This window comes from Myxine glutinosa, chromosome 2 (assembly GCF_964187855.1).
Source record: "Myxine glutinosa chromosome 2, kmMyxGlut1.1, whole genome shotgun sequence".
In the NCBI taxonomy this organism is placed as follows: domain Eukaryota; kingdom Metazoa; phylum Chordata; class Myxini; order Myxiniformes; family Myxinidae; genus Myxine; species Myxine glutinosa.
In genome coordinates, this window is record NC_136262.1 from 65,029,046 (window position 1) to 65,052,772 (window position 23,727).

Sequence of the window (23,727 nt, forward strand, 5' to 3'; positions counted from 1 at the left end):
AACGAGTCCTTAACTGACATAGACTAAGAATAACTAGCAAGATGTCCGAAAGTTGTCTACGTGAGATGCGGTGGACCTGGGCACGACATTTAATGGGGGAAAAAGGGGAAGGTCGGTTCTACAGAGTGTTATTTACAGACAATGGGACTAGGGAATGGGGGATTGGGGATAGTTGGGGAGTATTGGGGAAATAGGGGAGTATTTACAAGCGGATATTGAGGCCAAGTCCCATATCCGCAACATTGCACCCTTCTCTACCCTCGGGGCGACCCGACCCGATAAATTTTTACCTATTTTAGTGTGGCACTCAGATGTAGTTCCCTCTACTATTAACTCTACCCTGAGTGCGACAGTTTTACAGATGTTCACAAATGAGTAAATATGTCCCCCTGCGACGTTGCACCCTTCTCCTCACAGAAACACGCCCACAGGATAACCGAATCGCGGAAAGAATTCACAAACTAAACATACAGCCGGTAGGGAGCATTATTTACAAGACTACGCTGATATTTACACTACGATCCAGGACCTGTTTTTGGAGGAACACATGCAGATGTTATGCATAGAGAGAGCACGCATGCCAGCATCGATACACCAACCCACGAGTGCTCTGTGGCCTTACGGCCTTTAATAACGTGCAGAGCACCCCTTCCCAGCACCAAAAGCACCACCCCATCATGTACAGTCAGCACCATCCGGTGCACCACCATTGTTCGTTAAAATAAAAACAACAACCCCTAACCCTGCAGGTGTCTCTTGCTCTTCGTGTGGTGCACTTGGCCTTCTTGCTCCTTTCAAAAATAAAGAAAGGCGCCAACCGCGTCCATTTCTATATTGTGGCCCTCAGGGGGCCAACTATTAGTGGTTCACCTTGTATGGCATAGGTGCCACGTTGACCCATAGGTCCATCCATGGGTGGTGCTTGGCCGCATAAGAACTGCGGTCCATGGTGGGTGGCCACAAACATTGCGGTCCATATGGTGTATCGATCCCGGCAGCAAGCAGCGAAAGTGCAGGCCCACAACTGCGAAGCCAGCACCTCTCTCTCCTCTCTCTCTGCCCCAAAGCCAGATCCTCGGAGGTGGGAGACAAAAGAAGCAGACAAGTGAGTAAGGTGGTAAGGGCGCAAAAGTGCACGCAATGCAAGGTAATGCACACTGGGGGCACATGGGAACCAGGTGAGACAGGTACGTTCCTACCGTACGCCCCCCCCCCCACCAGGTAACCTACATGGCCCCTCCCTTACCCCTTACTGTATCCACAAAACACAACACTACCCATAAACATCTACTTTACAAATCAACAAACATCCCTACTGTCTTCCCCGTTCCTCCCATAAACCAAATTCGTCTTCTCTCCCTCCTAACCAATCAAATTTGCCATTTTCAACTTTCACCAAATTTGCCATCTCCAACTCAACATCATAATTTGCCATTACCAATTCATCATCAGTCCCTCCTAGGGAGGGAGAGATGGAATCACCCCAATGTCTCATCCACGTCGTGATGCGTCTCACAAATCCACAGCAATTCTCATTTCCTGCACCAAAACAAGAAAACACAGGTGTGGAGTCATCATCATCACCACAGGCAAGTGGCTGCGTATGGTGCGACAGGTTCATCAATCCTAACTATTTCCTAAATGACTTTAACAACTTTACACTACCCGGGGTCTTTCTCCGGCCAAACCATTGGCCCTCTTACACTATGGGTTCTAAAAACCAATTCCCATTGGCCAAACTGTGGTGCTTTTCAATTTGGGGTCTCACTCCCCCGATTCATCTCCCGGTGCCCTCGCACAATTTCTGGGCTGTGGCGTGTACCTCTCCCAGCGGGTCTACCCACCTGCACACCCCCACCACTGCAGTTGCCTCCGAGCTTACCTGCTCCTTACCCTAACCTAACTACCTGGGGAAGGCCCTCTGGCGCTCTCCCCACTCGGTGCCCTCTCTGGCACTGGGCTGCCCGATCCACACCCGGGATCCTCAGGCACCCACTCACAACTACCGGCTCCCAGAGCCCACCTGCGGCCTCACCTGGCCGACATCCTCACAGTGGTGGAGTGCCCAACCAACTACACGCACTAACAGGCTACACGCCCAGCCATTTCCACAACACTAATGCACCCATCCACAATACCATTCTGCAACCCGCACCACAGATGCCAATATCCAACCACAATTTACCTGTACCCTCTACCTAACACTTACACTACCCGCCCCGGGTATCCGTGATGGGGGTCCACTCTTCCCCCATTCACACCTTCGCACCATGCACACCACTCCGTACCACTTACTCCAACTCTCTCCACACACCTGTACTTGCACACCTGTGCTCTCACACCTGGTGCCTCCTGCACCCTTCTCTCCCCAAGCGCATTCGCGCTGATCCACAACACTCATTACTCACACACTGCTCCACACACCTGTCCAGTTGCACACCTGTGCAATCACACCTGTTCCATCCTCACACAGCATCATCTCATCTAACTACTCCCCTCTGAAACTTGCGCTTCCCAGTCGTCCCTTTAAACTATTGCGCTCCCTCGTCATTATCATCCAATTTTGTTTTTCTCTAATTTTGGGTCCAAAACACTATCCTCATCACCCGTCTACTCACTAATGCCTCTCGGTGCGCCAATTCCTGTCCAAAGCCCGGCTTCGTACAGCCAAGCCATGAATGCGGGTTGTTCGGTGCCAGCGGCTGGACGCGTCCGGCATTCGGTGCAGGGAAGGAGGTTTACCCGGCCCGAGACCCCACGCACCATCTCGGCACGGAGCCATCCCATGGCCCGATCTCGACCTGCCGGACTGCCTCAACAAAAAGTGGTCGCCATGACGACCCTTTCTATCGGGCTGCCCGCTCCGCCTAGTGGAGCACGGACGCGGCCGTTCAAAGCGAGGCCCAGCACGCACCGAGGGCCCGCTTCGGCTAAAAGTCGACCTAACCTCTAACCTGGTTACCGTCGATGCTTCACCTGGATTCTTACACCCCGCAGCCCGTTCCTTGCTCACACCTCCAGCCGTTTCCATGCTCCTCGTACCTTTCCTTACACACCCAGGTACTCTCATTCCACTCACAGACTTGGTCACACACCTGACCACCGAACACTTTGGCACACATTCGTTGGTCGCACACCTCACCAACACACCTCTTCGCGCCCCCTCCTCGGTCACCTCCTCTGTGACAATCACAGGTGTGCCCTCATTCGCACACCCAACCACGTGCCTCACCACCAACTCCAGCGTGCATTCCCACTCCCGCTCTACCATTCCAGGTGTGCATCCTTCCATCCCAGGTGTACATCCTCGCTCACCTGTCACAACCAACTCACTCTCCTTATCACTCTCACTACTCTCACCTCCATTCTTGACAACGCACACACCCTTACTCCCGACAGCGCACTCTTTCCTCATGCACCTGTCCGTTACACACCTCTCTCGCGCACACTCTCCCATCACACCCTCTGTAACACTCACCACAGGCGTGCATTCTTCCCTGCCTTTGACAGCGCACTCTTTCCCCATGCACCTGTCCGTCACACACCTTTCTCGCGCACACTCCTGCGCACACTCTCCCGTCACACCCTCTGTAACACTTACCACACCGCGCTTCCATGTGCCCCCTCGCACACGCGCTACGACCGACTCACTCTCGCCAGCACCCTCACTCCTTGGCACGCACTTTTTCCTCACACACCCCAGAGTCGGACTTTCTCGCACACCTCCTTTTTCGCACACCAGACCTGTCGCACACTTCACCCACGGCCTCTCACGAACACCCGGGTCCATCTCGACCCCCAAGCTTCTTAAATCCCCTGGCGCATCATACGCACGACCATATTGGTCACCACTTACACCGGGTCCTCTTCCTCTTCGCTTCTCCTCCATCACCTGCGAATCCCTCATCCGGTTAATGAGCACATCATCACGATCCAAACACAGACTTTGGACCAATTCTTTTATCTCCTCTTTTATCTCTTTCTTATCCCCTCTCCGTCGCTTCTTAATTTCGCTCACCCCTTCTTCCACTTCTTCTAATTTCTGCTTCACCTCTTTTATTCCCCGGTACGTCTCCTCAAGCTCGTCCTCCAAGGCTACCTTGACCGTTTCCATGTGCGTCCTCACCTGCCGGTCCTTCGTCTCCATTACCTCTATCACCTCGTCCAACCTCGTCGTCAGTCCCTCACGTACCATCTGACATTCCCTCTTCGTCGCTACCAAGTCATCTTTTAGTTCTTTCTGTGTCGCTTTTAAACCTCCTAATACCGCAGTGTTCCTTTGAACCTGCTCCACTAACTCCGTCTGTCCCACCGTCAGCTGCTCCACCTCCTGCGTCAGGTCCTCTATGCCCCCTTGTAACTTTACAGTCCCCTTTCTCACCTCCTTCTCCATGTGCTCCTGACAGTGCCTCACCTCCTCGCGCACTCCTCCGACCTCCTCACTCACCCCTCTTCTGATCTCCTCTCCCATCACTTGCATCTCCTGCCCAGATGCCACCCTCATCTGCTCCATTTCCTCCCTGTGAGCATCCAGTTTGGTTTCTACCCCCATTCTGACCCCCTCTATCTGCTGCCCCATTTGGTTAACTTCCCTTTCCGCTTGGTCCCTCATGTCCCTCAATTTGCCTTCCATCCTGTTTTCTAACTCCTCTAACCCCTTTTGCATCCCTTCCATTTGATTCTCTTGAGCGGCCATTCTGTTTTCTACCCCCATTAACCCCTCCTGTATTTCCCCTAATCTATCGTCTAATTTCCCAAATTTCTTGTCTAATCCCTTAAAATTATTGTCTAATCCCTCACCGGTACCCCTCGCTTCGTCCCTCATTACCCCCATTTGGTTTCCCATTACCCCCAATTGGCCCTCCAATCGCTCACTCTGAGCATCCATCCGGTTTTTCAAACCTCCAATTTGGTCTCCCATTTGTTCCATAAAGGCCCTCATTTGCAGGAGGAAAAGGTTCGAATCCACCAGGGGCGCTGCCACGGTCGCGGGCGCCGTGACCAGCGAGGCGCCATTTTGTGCGTCTGCTACCCTCGCTGCTTCGCTCTCCTCGCGTCCCTCAATTTGGTCCTGGACCGACCCTGCCTCACTCTCCACTACCGGACCCCAGCCGACTTGGTCTGCCATAGCGCGACTTTCAAAATTCGGGTTTTTATATTTTGTAAAACACAATCAAATTTCGCCTTTATAATTTCGAGCACGTAAACGCGCTCCGGGTCCAATCTCACTCCTCGACGCCAATTGTTATAGATCGCGGCTAGATGTTATAGACCGAGCGGTTGGTGACCGCGACCTAACAAACTTACCCGATTCCACCCGAACGTTGACTAATCGCGCTACTCTAGATCAATTGAGGAAAGGACACACGGCTGGATTAAAATGACACGACACCAAGGGTTCAGTTCTCAAGACCTCCGGAGGAGGTTATATTAGGGCGGAAGGTCAGATTACAACTACAAGAGGGACAGCATAGAAAGGCAGGCACTTAGACACACTTATCTTATTCCCGACAGACCACAGATAAACAGGACAAAAACTGACTCACACGGGGATTGATGGCAAGGAAAGCGGGTATTCGATGGCCAGCACAAGGTGCACCTTGTGCTCAGGGACAGGATAGCGCGGCCCAAAAGATGCAGGAGGTCTCTCAGCGCTCGGAGGTAGTGACTTCTCTTTCTCCAAGCTGGGGGCGCATCTCTCGTCACATCCGGTCAGTCGCTGCGTATATCCGGCGGGGAGTGACACGCCCTCGGCTCGTTAGCTCCGCCCCAGATGGAATCGGTCCGCCCTTCTTATTGGGTGCGGGGGGGTTACCAGGCTCCGCCCTTGACGAGGAGCTGACAGCCAGCCCCTTCGTGGTAACCCCGTGGAGCGCATGGGTAATGGCGGCTAACCGAGCCGGAGTGAGGACGCACACTCCCCGCGCGCGCCGTTGTTGTAGTTGTTGTAGTTGTTGTTGTAGTTGTTGTTGTAGTTGTTGTTGTAGTTGTTGTTTGGGGAAGAAGATGGGAGGAGGTATGGGAAGGTCCTAAACTCACTACTGGTGCCATACAATCACATTCTGGTGCAACGAAGAGTCAGAATTAATGGAAACGAGTCCTTAACTGACATAGACTAAGAATAACTAGCAAGATGTCCGAAAGTTGTCTACGTGAGATGCGGTGGACCTGGGCACGACATTTAATGGGGGAAAAAGGGGAAGGTCGGTTCTACAGAGTGTTATTTACAGACAATGGGACTAGGGAATGGGGGATTGGGGATAGTTGGGGAGTATTGGGGAAATAGGGGAGTATTTACAAGCGGATATTGAGGCCAAGTCCCATATCCGCAACAATATATACTACTGGTCAAAAGTTTAAGTACACCCAACATAATGTGTCTAATGTGCAAAATGAACACAAGATGTGAACAAAACTCTTACCAAAGATATATCTGCTTATCTACTGATAATATATTGTGCTTCAATGCATCTTTCTTGTGTGAAATGTAGGTTTAAAGCAATTTTGGGAAATAGGTCGAAAAGTGCAATACTAAATCCAAACTGAAACGCAAAGATAATGTTATTAACGTTTCATCTCAGGAGAAAAAACTGTTTACAAATACTCTGCTCTGTGTGGAATTCATGTTTGTGCTTAGTTTCTTCATCACGTGCAATGTCTATTATTGCCAGGTGTTGCAAAAAATGTTTACAGAAAGACCAGCCATACAATCTAATGAGTGTTTTTGTGTTTCAGATTGCATGAACATGGGTGCCAAAGCTAAGCTAACGCCAGAAAAAAGAAAGGCAATTGTAACTTTGAGTTGGCCTGCTGGTGTGTGTGTGTGTGTGTGTGTGTGTGTGTGTGTGTGTGTGTATAAACATGCATATTGGGTTGACGGGATGGCCTGCTGGTAAGACACTAGCCTCTAAGCCCCCTAGCCTCGGCTTTTTATATCGACCCAGCAATAAACTGTCTTCCTGGTGTTTGACAGGCAGGGTTAGGCAGATAACCATTAAATTAGCAGTCCCATTTGCAGGCATTAGTTGGTGGACGTTAAATAATTCATGGTGTTATTCATGAAGAGTAAGCTAGCTATCACTGGCATAATGGCCAAATTCCAAATTCATGCCCTGAGTGACTGTTGGGAAGGCAATGGCAACCACCAACCACCCAGCATGACCCAGGCCAAGAAACTGCTCTGCCAGAATCAATGCTCAGTAAAAATAATGTTACAGCTCACAACTCGTGTGTGTGTGTGTGTGTGTGTGTGTGTGTGTGTGTGTGTGTGTGTGTGTGTGTGTGTGTGTGTGTGTGTGTGTGTTTGTGTAATATATTATCTGGTGCCAAATAATTTGTCAGGCGTAATGTAGGAAGCATTATGCTTCCTACATTACACCTTGAAATATTCTTTATTTTACAACTTTTATTTTTTTGCTATCCTGTTTGTGTAGTTGTAGTTGTAAAATGTATTATAAAAGGCCTGTCAGCCTCGGAAACTACTGCTTATTTTGACAGCTCTTCTGTATGATTATGAACTGGTTATTCATACAAATGTTTTGTCTTCAACTCTACTGTCATCATACAGATATATAAACAAACAATATATATATATATATATATATATATATATATATATATATATATATATATATATATATATATATATATATATATATATATATATTGTTGCGGATATGAGGATTGAGTTTTTTTGATTGTGTTGTATTGTATAGTAAATGGTTGTGAATTATTGGTTTAGTCTGAGCCCTCCTTGCTCCAGTGTGTATAAAGGTCAAAGGGCGTTCCGGTAGTTAATTCCATAAAGCATACATTGAAGGACACTATAATACCCTTGTTCAGTAGTTTATTTCCTTATTCTGTGTATTAGGTTAAGGCTTTGTCTTCCATTAAAATGACACTCCATTGCACCAAGTGAAATAAGATAGATTCCCTTCATTCTTCATTCCCATTCCCAAAAACCTCCATTTCCCCTTTCGTCATGGCCAAGCCTCAATTTGCCAATTACATCCCCTCCAAAACCACCATTGAACATGTGCTCGGGTCGGGGAAGAAAGGCGTGCCCGCCCGTCGTCATCAAGGGCGGAGCCAGAGGGTCGCGCGACCAACCATGGCCGAGGTGAGCACACCGATGGGCGTGTCCTGAAGGCCGGCGGCTTAATCGCCGGAGGTGCTACAAAGGCGTGTGCGCAAGAAGTGCGTGGGTTGCGTTGTTAGTGGTCAGTGGTTGCGTTGAGTGGTCAGTGGTCATTGGTTGCGTTGAGTGTTCAGTGGTCGTTGGGTGGCGTTGGTCGTCAATGGTTGCGTTGTGGTCATCAGTGGTTGCGTTGAGTGGTCAGTGGTTGCGTTGGGGGTCAGTGGTTGCGTTGGTTGCGTTGGGTTGTCGATGGTGAGGAGTGGTCAGACTAAGAAAGAGAAAGAGTTGTTGGACCAAGAGAACATAGAGAACATCCAAGGAGATCATCATCCAGGGAAGCACAAAGCCTGTTGTAGTCCTGGCAAAGCACGCGACGTCCACAGCAGCAGCAGCAGTGGCGGCCACAGCAGCAACAACACTCAACAGCCGCTTGGGGCCTGGACGGCAGTTTTGAGCAGGGCCGCGAAGGAACGGCGGCTGCTAAACGCGCCGATCGTGCAGCAGGACCCCTTGGACCGGCCTCCCACCCCCCCCCCCCCCCTCCAAGCCATCCACCTCCGCCATTCCTATCATCATTCCCCGTGTGAGTCGTCTTCGTTTGTTCTGTCCTGGGTATTAATTAAGTCTGTTTAGATAAGCTAGCGATTTTCACTGTGTCTCTAAAATCTTCTGTATATTATTTTCTTATCTTTCCTTCTCCTTGGTTATTTTGAGCCTGTACATAGTAAATAAATTATAGTAGTATTTTCAACCTTTTTTTTTCGTTTTCTTCTTCTTCTTCACATCCGTGTCGCTTTTGTCTTTTCCATATTGAATATCTGTGGCGCGATCCGGCCAATGTTCGGGGATCGGGTTAATCGGGGTAACTGTTAGGCCGCGGTGCCATCCGCTCGGCAAACCAACATCCTTAACCGCGGGCCGTAACAATATATATATATATATATATATATATATATATATATATATATATATATATATATATATATATATATATATATATATATACAGTCGTGGCCAAAAATATTGCTACCCTTGCCCTTTTTTCCACCAACTCAGAACATTCTCCAAAAATAAGTTGAAATTGACAAAAGTATTTGGTCTCCACAATTCTTTATTTCATTGTTAATATTGCAGAACCTTTGTTTTTTATTCAGAACTTAATATATCCTTTTAAATCAGAAAATAAAAAGAAATAGCATTGACAAAATTATTGATGCCCAAGACTTAATATTTGGTAGCACACCTTTGGACAAAATAACTGCAGTCAAGCACTTCCTGTAGCCATGAATAAGCTTCCTACACCTCTCTACTGACAGTTTGGCCAACTCTCTCTGTGCAAACTGCTCCAGTTCTCCCAGATTTGGGTTCCCACTCCAGTTCTCCCACTTCAGAACAGTCCAGCGTTTCATCTTGAACCTTTCCTGGGTGCTTTTTGAAGTGTTTTGTGGTCATTGACCTGCTGTAAGACGCATGACCTTCGATGGAGACCCAGCTTTCTGACACTGGGTGGAACATGCCTGCCCTCCAAAATGCCTTGGTAATCTCCTGATTTCATGATGCCATGTACACATTCAAGGCACCCAGTTCCAGAGGCAGCACAGCAAACCCAAAACATCACTGAACCTCCTCCATGTTTGACTGAAGGGAAGGTGTTCTTTTCTTTGAAGGCTTCATCTTGTTTTCTGTAAACATAGAGAGGATGGGGTTGACCAAAAAGCTCTAATTTGGTCTCAACTGTCCACAGGACATTCTCCCAAAATGATTTGGGCTTGTTCAGGTGTGTTTTAGTAAACTCGAGTCAGGCTTTCTTATGTCTCTGTCGCTGTCTCTCTTTCTCTTTCTCTTTCTCTTTCTCTTTCTCTTTCTCTTTCTCTTTCTCTTTCTCTTTCTCTTTCTCTTTCTCTTTCCCTCTCTCTCTCTCTCTCTCTCTCTCTCTCTCTCTCTCTCTCTCTCTCTCTCTCTCTCTCTCTCTCTCTCTCTCCAGTGGGGTCCTCCATAGAACCCCCTTTCATTGAGGTGGTGATGGATGGTTCGAGTTGAAAGTGTTGTACCTTGTGTCTGAAGGTCAGCTTGAATCTGTTTGGTAGTTTATTGAGATGCTTTCTCCGCCATTCGAACAATCCTTCGCTGCAATCTTCGATCAAATTTTCTCTTGCGGCCACATTCAGGGAGATTGGCTACAGGGCCATGGGCCTTAAACTTCCTGATAACGTTGTGTACATTGGACCCAGTACCATCAAGGTCTCTGGAGATGGACATGTGGCCTTGAGATTGTCCATGCTTGGCAACAATCTTGTGTCCGACCTCCTCAGACAATTCTCTGGTTTTCTTTCTTTTCTCCATGCTCATTGCGGTACACACAGTGACACAAAACTGCAGAGTTTTTCTTTTTTTTGTATACAAGATCGAGGCTTGTATAAGAGCTAACATTAATGACAAAAAAACAAATGGACACACAAGACAAAATAAAGGGAGCAGGAGACAAGATGGGGAAAGAGGGCGAAGCACACAAGTACAACATTTGAGAGCAGGGACATCAGGAGATCTGTGGGAAGGAGAGAGCTTGGGGGGAGGAAGCGTGGGAAGTGGGGTGGGGGTGGGAGATAAAAAAAAAACACATGGACACAGCCAGGACTTCCAGGAAAGAAGTCGGTATTTCAGAAAAGTGAATCTGGGGTGAATTAACGGGTGTAGAAAAGATCAAGGTTTTAGTTGGGGGAAGATAAGAGATGGTGGTGAACAGCTGTTTTAAAGACCTGGAGGGAGGAATGGGATTGAAGAATGAGGGAGTTTGTTCCAGAGGCGGGAGAAAAGAGGAATGAAAGAGTGAAGGTGAGCAGATAATCTTGATTTTGGCAGTATAACCATAAGAGGGTTGCTGGCAGATCTTGTGCGACCTGTAGGAATATTTAGGGGACAGAGCCCAGAGAGAGCTGGGGGAGCTAGGCCGGAGAGGAGCCGGTAGAAGACACAAAGACCACCAACATGCTTGCGGTGAGTAAGTGAAAAGCCCTCGGAGTTAGCTTTATCACGGGAGATTCCAATGATTCTGAAAGATTTGGTGTCAACAGTGTAAAGCCGAGCTAGTTGTGAGGCAGGAGCACCAGCCCGGAGGGGAGAGCAGTATTCCATTGAGCTGTGGATGAAAGCTTTGTATGTGGTGAGGAGCTCAGGTGTGTCAAGGAAGGACTTCGCACGACGGAGGATGCCCAGTCGGTGACTGGCATTGGAGGCCAGCTTGGAAATGTGGTTTTCCCAGGAAAGTTCATGGCAGATTGTGAGACTCAATAGATTGAGTGACAGAACTTATTGGAGAGGATTGTTCAGAAAGTAGATGGGAGCGTTGTCCAGACGGTCTTTTCAGAAAGACATCGTAAGAGTGTGAGATTTGTCGGGATTGAAAGACATGTTCCACTTGTTTGACCAGTCTGTAATTTTTTCCAGGTCTGCAGAGAGTGAGGAGGCTGCAGACTGCAGATCTGAGGGATGAGGTACGGAGCGGCAGAGAGTGGAGTCATCAGCAAAGAGATAGAGAGGATTTTCCAGAGAGTCGGAGAGATCATTGATGAAGACCAGAAAAAGCACAGGGCCAAGAACACTGCCTTGGGAAACTCCAGCCTGAACAGGAAGGGGAGATGAGATGAGAATTTAGGAGGGGAGGCATGAGGGGGGAGTTTGGGAGGAGAGGGGTGAGGGGGGGTTTGGGAGGAGAGGGGTGAGGGGGGAGTTTAGGAGGGGAGGGGTGAGGGGGGAGTTTAGGAGGGGAGGGGTGAGGGGGGAGTTTATGAGGGGAGGGGCAAGGGGGTAGATTTGAAAGGGATTGGGTGAGGGGGGAATTTAGGAGGGGAAGGATGAGTTTGGATTTTAGAAAGTTTTGGACGATTCATGGAAAACGAACATTTATTGCAAAATGAGTTTCTTGTGATTTTCAAGTCAGATATGCATTTCAAAACGTTGAAGGAGGGGTGGAATGCAGGTGAGTTTAGGAAATGTAGGAAGGAAGAACTCAAAGAGATTGAATTTTTATTTGAAATGGAGATTTGGTGAGCAAATCAAAAACAACCTTTTAAAGAAGAAGAAAAGTGTGTTATAATATACAACATAATACAACACTTCAGGGGAAAGTTTAAACATTTTAAAACTAAACAGTGAAAACTATCTGGGGAAATTCCCTAAATGAGGGCATGAAGGATTCCTAAGGGGGATTAATTATTCCAGCACAGGTTCAGAAGCAGGAATAGAGAATAGGAGATTGACATCCAGGAGAGCGGAGAATGAAGGAACAGGGAGGTGTATAAGCAAATGTGTTCGTATGGGAGGAGGCCTACTTTTTTAATTCTTCGTTGATATGGTTTTTTGAAGGTTCGGTGAAAGTGGATCAGAGGAAGAAGGAGAAAGTTGAAGTATGGTGAGAACTGGAATTGGAAAGGTGTCGGCTGGAGAGGATTGAGTTATGAAGGAAGGAAAGACAAAAATAACGGGTGGGGCTAAGCACGTAGTCAAAGAACGAACGAACACGGGGAGAGAAGGAAATTAGATTTAATTTTCTTTTTTTGGAAATTAAGACTTTAAACAAAGGGTGAGATGTTCGGGGAAGTATGGAGTGAAAGAAAGATGGAAAAAAACAGTGAGAGAACGAAAGTAAATGGACCATAAATGACCGCCAAGAAGAGACAACAAAGCCTCGTGGCCTGGAAAACCAGGTCTGAAAAACGCGGCAGGAACCAACCGACGATTATACACAGGTATGCACGATTTACACAGAGATATAACTAGAAACACACAGTAGGCACTCACACCGTAAAATAAAAATACAGTTTTGACAAAAATTCAATTAGGAAATTTTCTTAACTTTCGTAGCGTGGAGAGCTTGGAAAAACACACAACCTCGCCGGCAAACCCGGAAACGGAAGCCAATGGAATGACTCCTTTTCTCCATTCAAACTGGTTGAATGAGTGATTTTTATTTTGCAGGCACCTGCATCTCACCACAGGTGAGTTCAATTCCAAAGTAAAGTAGAATCCCCTGCTTGAAATCGAATTATTTCTCACAACTTCTAAAAGGTGCCAATAATATTGTCCGGGCCATTTTAGGATTTCTGTGCGGAATAAGCTACGATTTAATACTTTTTCAGCTTTTTGGGTTTTGTTCCACTGCAAACCAAGGAAATACATATGTGGATACCAAAATATTTTTTAATTTCAACAATTTTCTGGAAGAAATGGTGCATTATTTGAAAAAACTGCAAGGGTGCCAATATTTTTGGTCACGACTGTATGTATGTGTGTGTGTGTAGAACGTATCATACATTGTTTCAAATTTGCCTTACATTATATATGCGACTTTGCTCTTGATTTAACAATACGTTGTACATTTGTGCCAAGTTGTGTCAGGCTCATGACGACGCGAGTCGGATCGACGGCAGCTGGGCATCGGCGCAGTTCGAGAATTCACACGAGGAAATACGAAGCTACGTCAACTCTTTATTCCCCGATGCCAGCGGTTGGTCCAGCCCGCCGCGGGACACCTTTTTCGGGCCGTTAGGGGGAGACATTTTCTTGGGACTTTCAAGATTTCTTGCATCAGATTCCATCTATTCTACTCCATCTATTTCTTGCGTTAGGCATCTACTTGGCTGTAGATGCTTTGATTATTATACTTCTTGGTTAAACTTCTGCTTTTATAAAGTTTCAGACCCAAAAATCATGATGTATTCAGTATATTCCAACTGGACCAGGAAATATACAGACTGCTGGGAAAATGTATGTGACATTAACTGGAAACTGCACGTAGCGAAGGTGTAACATCTATGCCCAATTTCACTGGCATGGGACCATTGCTTCATTTTTGGTGGGAGGTCCTTTTGACTCCCTCTTGTATAAGGCAAAATGTGGAATTTTTCACACACCCCCTTCCTTTTCTCCATTATGTTTGATCTATTCCCTTCCCTTCCCTCCCTGCTATTTCCTTAATTCAAACGTCATTTCTCCACCAACACGTTTGAGTCGACCTACTCCCCTCTCTTGTATGTAATATGTAGATGCCTTACTCCTAATATGCTATAACTCCACACTTCCAAGAAGCATGGGCACAACTGTCAGAGAGTTTGAACCTTACATGCTTCAGCCCATTGTTTTTAATTCATTTTGCTCATGCTTGATGTACTGCTGATCACCCCCAACTAGTCCCATCTTCTTGTGGGGTCGGCCTCAGGAGATAGCTTGGCTCAAGTAATTCCCAAACTGCCTAGCTAAGCCTGATGTGCGACTGGAGATGGTTGGGACAGGACTTTCTTTTTCGTTCAGGGTACTGATGATAACTCACCTACTCTTCGTAAAAGAAACCGTGAGATTGCTAACATCCACCAACTAATACCAGCAGACGGGACACTCGGCTTAACGTCCATTCTAGGGATGGTGCATGGTGAGATGCAACACCCTGCCTGTGAAGCTCCAATCCCACCATTTATATTTGGGTTGAGAATTGAACGAGACAGGCCAAAGGTACCTGCTACATCATCCTGTTGGTCAAGAGTCATTATTACCTTCGCAAAAGCGGAAGGTTATGTTTTGATCGCTGTGTATTTATTTGTATGTCTGTGTGTGTGTATGTTAATCGCATAACTCAAAAAGTATTCAACCGAATTGCATGAAATTTGGTGGGATGATTGGTTATTATACGGGACACATTTGATTAGATTTTGGGAAACAGATTTGCTCAAATTCTGACTATTTTTAACTCGATCGTATTTCACTCAAAGTTATGAGCGACTGAAGAAGAAGATGTCCATCCAGGACGTCATCACTATAACGCGATCTCCCGCGATCATTTCAACCTCAAAAAAAATTATAATTGCAGATTTGACAATAGATGAGGCATATTAACAAACGAATGAAACAGATTTGCTCAAATTCTGACTATTTTTAACTCGATCGTATTTCACTCAAAGTTATGCGCGACTGAAGAAGAAGATGTCTATCCAGGACGTCATCACTATAACGCAATCGTAGGTGTGGCTTTGCTACACAGATCTTGTAGTCTTTTATTTTGGCAACAAAAGTAGCTGCGGCGAAGGTATGCGCTCTACCGAGTGCCCGTTCTAGTTTAATACTGCCCTAATAACCTCCATAGTTAACCTGCTGCACCTATTACACCTTAAATGCAACAACCACAGGAGTTATGTGGCATTTAATTGGGCCTGGGTACTCTCTGGGGTACACACATTGATAACGAAAAAGTTTGGTAAAATAACATTGATGTTTCATCAATGTAAATATTTTCAAGTGTGTGCTTTTGTGTTTGTGCACTTGTTTGTTACTCTTTCACGGTCGTACCGTAGCACCTAGAGGCTCCACATTTTAAGTGTAGGTACGTCATAATCTGGGCCAGGTTATAACCTACCACACGTTAACCTTGAAGTCTATTTTGAGGCAACCAAAGGCCCCTATAATGTGTATATTGGGATGTGGGGTCAGGCTGTGCTGCCGCCAGCTTACAGGCAAAAGGTAACAACCATAAGGCCAATAATTCCATAGTTTTCCAATGTCCAACACGTCCCTTAACCACCGCCGGGAAAATCTCACCTGGCCTGGTAGTGTCGCGTAGCCCCTGTTCGTATGTCATATTTGATCTCTATCGATAAGGGATGTAACTTTATCAGACGTACAACATGCAAACATAGGTACAACAATCTTGAAATGACTGTATCAATTACTTTTAGTGAGAAATCTCAAGTATAAACATTCATTTGTTTTTTTGTTTTCCAAAATCAATGTCATGGAAGAGCAATAGTTGCATCACATTATTCTTATATTCTGTTTAAAATTATACACTTCTAAACTTGGTATTGTGCAAACTCTTGATCACAGGCTGGTGTAATATACTCATTTCGCAGCACACAATCCTGTGAATAAGGTCGAAACGTTTCATATTCTGTTCCTAGAATTCCAACTGGTCATTCCCGAATTGTTGGAGTCCAGGTCGGACACGCGAAGAGTCTCCCCTCGAGCGAAGCGCTTCACACGGGAAGAGCCAACGCCAGCCACATTGCACTACCACCTGTCTGCATTTGGGCAGCACTTTGAACTTGAGTTGGCTCCTGTCCAGGCCTTAGTAGCCCCTGGGTTTTCTGTCTATGTACTGGGTGAAGCTGGCATCTCACGCCGGGAAGTCTTCACAGTTGGTACTCCCGAGGAGTTCTGCTTCTACCAGGGAGAGCTCCCCAGCCATCCGGGTTCCTCGGCTGCAATAGCACTGTGCCACGGCCTGGTGAGCGGAATGCTAATTTCTGTTTCTTCCACATAAGCCCCAGCGAACTAAGGTATAAATTCACTACATCCTGTTGGGTAATGGGGAGGGGAAGGGAGGGGAAGGGGAGGAGGAGGGGAGGGGGGAAGGGGAAGGGGGTGGGAGGAGATAAATTCACTACATCCTGTTGGGTAATGGGGAGGGGAGGGGAGGGGAAGGGGAGGGGGATGGGGAGGGGGATGGGGAGGGGAGGGGAGAGGGGAAGGAGGGGGGAAGGGAGGGGAGAAGGGGGAGGGGAGGGGGGAAAGGGAGGGGAGAGGGGTGGCAGGAGAGGAGGGGAGTGGCTCACGTTCCTGAGTGAATGTGGCTCACGTTTCTGAGTGAACGTGGCTCACGTTTCTGAGTGAACGTGGCTCACGTTTCTGAGTGAATGTGGCTCACGTTTCTGAGTGAATGTGGCTCACGTTTCTGAGTGAATGTGGCTCACGTTTCTGAGTGAATGTGGCTCACGTTTCTGAGTGAATGTGGCTCACGTTTCTGAGTGAATGTGGCTCACGTTTCTGAGTTAAGTGTGATGCCGTTCAGGAAGAAGAAGAAGCCGTACCACCAAATTCGTACACTTCCGGAATTGTTTGATTTATTTGTATTCAAATGTCTGGTGATTGTTTTGTATATATTTATGCGAATGTGTACTTGTATATAACTGTCATTCATTGAAAAATGCTTCGGCACTATCGAGCTGGGGGGGGTTTTTTTTAACTCCAAAAAAACTAACTTAAAAAAAAAATTCTTTCTTTTTTTGCCTAAAACACTCCCAGGCACTCACTGATGAACCTCTGAAAGTTTGATGAAGATCCGTTCAGCCATCTCTGAATAAAACGCTGACACACACACAGACAACTCGCGTTTATATATATATATATAAGAGGACGAGGATGTGGGGGCATTTTGATGGACTAGAATAAGGGGAGGTTTGGTATGATTTGGGAGAGAAAGCTTGGGAGGAGATAGGCATGTGTGTAGCATATGGTGAGTAGAGAAGAGCTGAGGGGATATCAGTTCAGTCATTTTTGCATTTGTAATAAATATATGGCCTCTTATACAGTAGTTGCATGCAAGCAGGCTGTTGAATCGTTTGTTGATCTTATCACTTTGAGTATTTCTATTTTCTTTAAGGTAAGTAAGCAAACTTTGACGTGAGACTTTGTAGCCGACACTTGGACACATGTGAAGTCTGGAATTGCGAGTGGATAGGAAGATGGTACGCTTATTTTGGTGAAAAGCAAATGTTATTGCAAACCTTTTATTCTGCATGAGCCACAGATATGCAGCGGTACTGATGATGCCACCTAAAAAGAGAGCAAAACTGGTCACTTGATCCATGCTCATTGAAGCTTTGTGTTCCCTTTAAAGTTAAAAAAAAAAGAAAACCTCAACTGGTCCAGCAGCTGCGTGTTCAGTCCGAGTAAATATTGAGACAAATTAGGCGTCTTCCAACATTCCCGTAACTTCTCAATGATGATGATTGCAGCTGTCAACACGCACGAAGCAAATTCCCTCACGATTGCCACTTGGCGATGCTGACTAATTGCTTAATTACTGAATCTGTGACCCTACAGTAAAAAAAAAAAAATCCTTACTGAAAGGCGTGAATATTATTGCTGCAAGCGGAACGGTTCTTTATAATCGTGATGGAATCAGAATGATTTACAATGACATCCGGATGAGTTGCAATGGCTCTATGGACGAAAAACACTTTAGGCAAGAGTGGAGAATCTGGACGGTACATCTACACAAAGCTATTCTCTTTGTAAATCTACAGCCGATGTTGAATTTTCATGCAGGCGTGTGAGACAGCCGGCTTCGTACCACATCCAGTCTGAAAACTTGTCCTTCAGAGAAAAAGTGAAGTGCCTTTCAGCAATGCTTGCAATGCCACTGAGTGACCTTTACCAGATTCAAACCTTTACCAGATTCAAACCTTTACCAGAATCAAACCATTACCAGATTCAAACCTTTACCAGATTCAAACCTTTACCAGAATCAAACCATTACCAGATTCAAACCATTACCAGATTCAAACCTTTACCAGATTCAAACCTTTACCAGATCAAACCTTTACCAGCTAATCCAACGGAAGGAAATCTAATTTCCTTTCACAAAGCCCGAAACAAGTGTGTCTCCACCCTCAGGAGAGCCAGGAAACAATATCTCTCCATTCTCAAGACCGGGCATGAGCATGCCTCTTGACAACGGAGACCGTCATTCAATAATGGGGGCAATGCCTATTTTATTTTCTTTAATTCAGCCGAGGTCAAGCGAAAGAGGTTGATGCCGTTTATTCCTGCTATGTGAAACACCCTGCAACCCATAACTACAGAATACAGACTTTTTGGAATACCGGCCGCATTTTCCATGCAAACGCCATGTACCTTTGTTAAAAACGTCTTCATGGGTATGCGCTCCTACGTTTAAAGTTCTGTGTCAATTGCTCAGGCAGTTGTGGAAAAAAACGAATTTAAAAGTGAATAAATGTGACAAAAATGTGAGGCAAGAAAAGTTCCTGCTTTGTGAAACACGCTGCAACTCAGGCCTGCAGAAAATGGAGTTAATTAACAAATGACCGTGTTTATGGATCTTATTTTTGACATTAAAATTGATCTGCACATGGTTACCAAGGTATAACCAATCACATCCTGCAACTCAATGACCTTTCTTTTGATGAAAGAAGCAATAATCTCGGATAGGTATCTTTGTGGTCAAGTGCCAACTTCTATCGTCCTCAAACAAATGCTGACCCACGCACGACTGACCTAGATAAACCGAGAATTTTGTGATCCACAGCTCGGTGTATTTCAAATGGAAGGACAGATTAATTTGAGCCTGTTTTGGAGTCGGATAGGAAGTATACTAGTGGTGTGACGGAGTCTTGGAGGTCAGTGGTTCAAACCCTTGTAAGGAACTATCAGGCAGCACTTTGAACTTGAGTTGGCTACTGTTCCGGCCTGAATTTTCTGTTTATGTACTGGGTGAATCTCCATTTACAAGGATGGAGCAGGAACAAACAACCATAGGTTGGTAATAATAGCGCAGGCTTTGAGGGGCCCAATGGCCTCCTTCTGTGTCGAACTTCCTTGTATAAAAGGAACTCATATTAAATACTTAGGAGAATGTTTCTTGTGAAAACGTTCCTTTTTACACATTTTATGGAAACACAGATGATGCTGGCATATTGTTTCCATGATCCGAAGACAGTTCTGGACAATACTTCAGCAAAGTAATTCTCTTCTATTAGACAAGTGTCCATGGCACAAGTGCGCTCCCTCAACCGAAGTATGCAGGTGTGACCTCAGATGGCCTGCTATTTGTTATCATCAGCCTCGTTCGCAACTTATTTTCGAATGCTCATCACGTGTTACACTCGACCGCAGAGATATCTGTTTTCCCCGACAGGCGTTACTGAACTGTGCTGAAAATCTGCAATGAATTTGGGGGGTCGGGGTTGAGGGAGATGGAACTCCCTTATGCCCCTAACACAACCGGCCTCAGTGGCATAAAAGTTAGAGCATCCGCTCCCAGTCTGGGAATTCGGTGGTTCGAATTCTGCTGGAGTCATACCAAAGACTTTCATAATGGTACGAGCTGATTCCTTGCTTGATACTCACCATTTGAAAAGAATAGAGCACGGACAAACATCCATAGGTCGGTAACACGTGCACACACTTTGCCCAATGACCTCCTGCGTCTGCGTCGAAGTTCCTTGTAAGATAACTCACATTCAAAGTCAAAGACTAATTCTTTTTTAACCCATCTCCAAGGTAACTTTCCAACTCGGAATTTCTGCCTGACAATCACCCAACGCACAAGTTGTGAAATGACGTATTCCAAAAACACCCACACCCATGAACAAAAGTGTCTTTCACTTGAACGAACTTTGTAATCTGTGGATTTTTGAAGTTCATAAGAAGCGGTAGCAGATTATACAATGAGCTTAACATCACATCGACTCTGAAAATGTCCTTAAACAACAAGCAATTTGCCACTCGGCAATCATGCAATAAATTCCACTCAATCGACCATAGAGGATCATCGTCTTACATGACTATGGGCATTATATGACGTCTGGTTTCAATATTATTCTTGTTTGGGAAGTATAGTTATTAAGAGTCTTGTTTGCTGACACTCGTCAGGTTTCACCAATCCTTGCCTGGTTGAGAAACGGTGCACTTGGATTTGTACTCTTATGGTTTCTAATCTGTGCAAAAGGTGATTGGTTTAATTTTGTTCCGCACGTTGAGTTTCGTGGAGTCTGTGCATATGACTGTAAACTAAAACTCAATCGAGAATGCCAGGGTTTTGTGCTGTCACACAGGATCAGCCAAGCATGGAAGTAGTTTGTACCCTGGCTTTCGTTCAAAGCTTTTTTCGAATCGGTGCTTTGCTGGCCCGGGCGACAGGAAAGCGACAATGGCAACAGGAGGTTGGGATTCTTAAGGCCCGGGAGAGCCAGGCTTTGTCAAAGCAGCAGGCGCTGGCTGGTCTTACCTGGTGTGTAACAAGCGGTGATAGTGAGTGTGTGGTTGCGGATTAGGAAAAGAGGTCTTGGGTTGTGCTACCCCCGATTCGAAGCCTGCGCTTCCAGGCCCACAGCTGTTGGAAGGGCCGCTGGCAGCGGGTGCAAGCATGAATGTCCTGGATTCCAGGCTGCCTCGACGTTGTGAATACTGTGAAAATACACAGCTTGGACTCGAGTTTGCTTTGCTAGTTCGACCCTTCCAAAGCACTAATAAGTATGGGCATTGATTTCATATCAAGAGGCGTCAAGGTGTTTTTTGCCTTTATACGATGCCCTCACCATCATGCTACCTGCATTGCAACTACAACATCTTCTGCTTTGGCTTCTCCATTTGAATGGACTTTTTAACGTCCACCACCAGTGGGTTGGTTCAATTTATACCTTGTGGTTTTTATACATTTTGCAACTTTAAATCAGCTTTTCCTTTTGGCTCATGCTGTTTATTTTCTCTGAAATATTTCCCCCTCTTGTGCTTATTTGCACAAATGCAGATGGTGCTGCAGCATTCAGTTGTCAGCCAAACAGCAATAATACTTGAGAACAGAGAGGATTGTACGTGTGTGTGTGTGTGTGTGTGTGTGTGTGTGTGTGTGTGTGTGGGGGGGGGGGGGGGTGGGGGGGGGGGAGGGGGGGGTGGGGGGTGGGGGTGTAGGGGGGGGTGGGGGGGAGGGCGGTGTGGGGGGTGTGTGTGTGGGGGGGTGGGGGTGTGTGTGGGGGGGGGAGGGTGTGGGGGGTGTGGGGGTGTGGGGTTATACGTGCGTGTGGGGTTATACGTGCGTGTGTGTAGGGTTATACGTGCATGTGTGTGGGCATGGCTGTTTGTGTTCATATGTTGTCCATTTAGCTATTGTCCAGGTGGACAGGACGAAGAACAAGCCACAATAATTTTCACACGATTCCTTGAGGATGAATAATTGGCCTGTCTGGAACGAAACTTACCTACAGAAGGGCCGAAATGTAATAAATAACAAGCAATTTGATACACACCAGCATACAGGGAAATAAATGTGTGAATTTCCAGAGCTGCACACAGGGGTCACAACTCCATCCCCCCCCCCCCTCCCATTCCACCTCTCCCCCTCCAAAAAAAAATAAGGCAGGCCACATACAGGTCACAAATTCAAAATGTTAACCCTGGCAGTTTGACAATAAAACCTGGCACACAATGCATTCCATTGTTCTTGTGGTCAAATTACACGGAATTTCAGGGATGCTGTCTTCTTAATTATTATGGTATTAAAACTATGACTTCATGACGTCGCTTCATGGAAGGGTGCATTTACAAGTCAAATGTTACAATTAATTTTGTGTCATTTTGTCATTTTGAATGAGACCAAAAAAAAATCATAATAAAATAAAACACCTGCATACCTGTGGCTGCTGATGTGGTTGTGTTTGGCTGAGATTCAAACTCAAGTTTTAGACATTGTAATTTATTGCATTTTTAAAACATCTGAAATATTAATTATTTCCATGTTGAGGTGTGCAAGTTAGAGGACGACATGTTTGCCAAATATAATTCAGGAAAACTATTTATTACATATGCACAGAAAGAAAATGATGGAGGATAATGACAGAAAGAGGAGATTAAGGCAGTGTGGGAGGAATGAGGAGAAAGGCAAGTTTAGTCTTCTGTCTGTCACCTAATAACAGGTGAATTGCCATTCCTAATTGTTTTCCTTCCTTTCCAGGCTGGTGTAATTCGCACTCCAAGTGTAGAGTATTTCATCTCTCCACTACCGAAGAACACCACTGGCCACACGGCCCACGTGCTGTATAAGCGCAGCCCAAGAAGTCCAGTGCGAACTCGCCGAGAGGACGGTGAAGCTGACCAGAGGGGAACACACATGGCCGGGGATGTGGGAGGGACAGAGGATGAAGAGCTACACGGTAGTGAGGACCGAGTGTGGAGCCGTGAGGAGGCCTATCGGAGAGGGACGAAACAGCGGCAACACTACTGTGGGAGACGCAAGAAGTGTGAGTTCAAATTAATCTTCTTCTTCTTTTGTATGCAGCGCGTGGTGGCCAAATTCCTTCATTGGCTGGGGGCTGAGGATGAGGATGTGTTGCTGATGTAACGTCCTCTCCTGGTGAGAGCAGGATTTTGGAATTTTCTCAGGGTGCCGGCGATGGCCTGGCCTACTCTTCATGAAGGACACTGTCGTATCTTTAATGTCCACCAATTAATGTCAGTAGATGGGACACCCAGTTTAACGTTCATTATAGGGACGGCACACATTAATGAGCCATCCTAGCTGTGAAACACTAGGATGATAGTTTATAGCTGGGTCAAGATTCAAACCCATCCCAGACACTTTATAGGTGATAGATAGTCTGCCTGCCAAGGGCCCAAAAAAACGTTTGATAGCATTTTTTGTTAATGGCCGGCATCCATGCTTCAAATGTCCCTTGAGTATGACAATCATCACCTGGGGCTGTGCCACACTGGATTTTTGCACTGATGGTCACTCAGAAGTCATCCAGTGGACTTATTTTAGAAGTAGTACCATATTGTTCCAGATTTAACCACATAAATAGGTTTAAAATTGTCCTATATCATAGGTAGATGTCTATAAATGGTATTTCGTTTATTTTAAAAGATGCAAAAAACTAATTTGGGTCATCTGCGTCACATGCACACGCATGCAGTCGTGGCCAAAAATACTGGCACCCTTGCACTTTTTTCAAATAACTCACAATTTTCTCTTAAAATAAGTTGAAATTGACAAAAGTATTTGGTCTCCACAATTCTTTATTTCACCGTTA

General features: G+C 46.0%; 1 protein-coding gene across 1 annotated transcript in view; it reads left to right on the top strand.

Moving 5' to 3' along the window:
• LOC137421723 (A disintegrin and metalloproteinase with thrombospondin motifs 18) overlaps positions 1 to 23,727 on the top strand; it is a 165,391-nt gene that overhangs the window by 12,409 nt on the left and 129,255 nt on the right. The window contains exons 2-4 of the mRNA XM_068108046.2: positions 13,523 to 13,640; positions 16,081 to 16,406; positions 22,653 to 22,938. Of these exons, the coding sequence (XP_067964147.2) occupies positions 13,523 to 13,640; positions 16,081 to 16,406; positions 22,653 to 22,938 (730 nt within the window). The remainder of the gene's footprint in view (positions 1 to 13,522; positions 13,641 to 16,080; positions 16,407 to 22,652; positions 22,939 to 23,727) is intronic.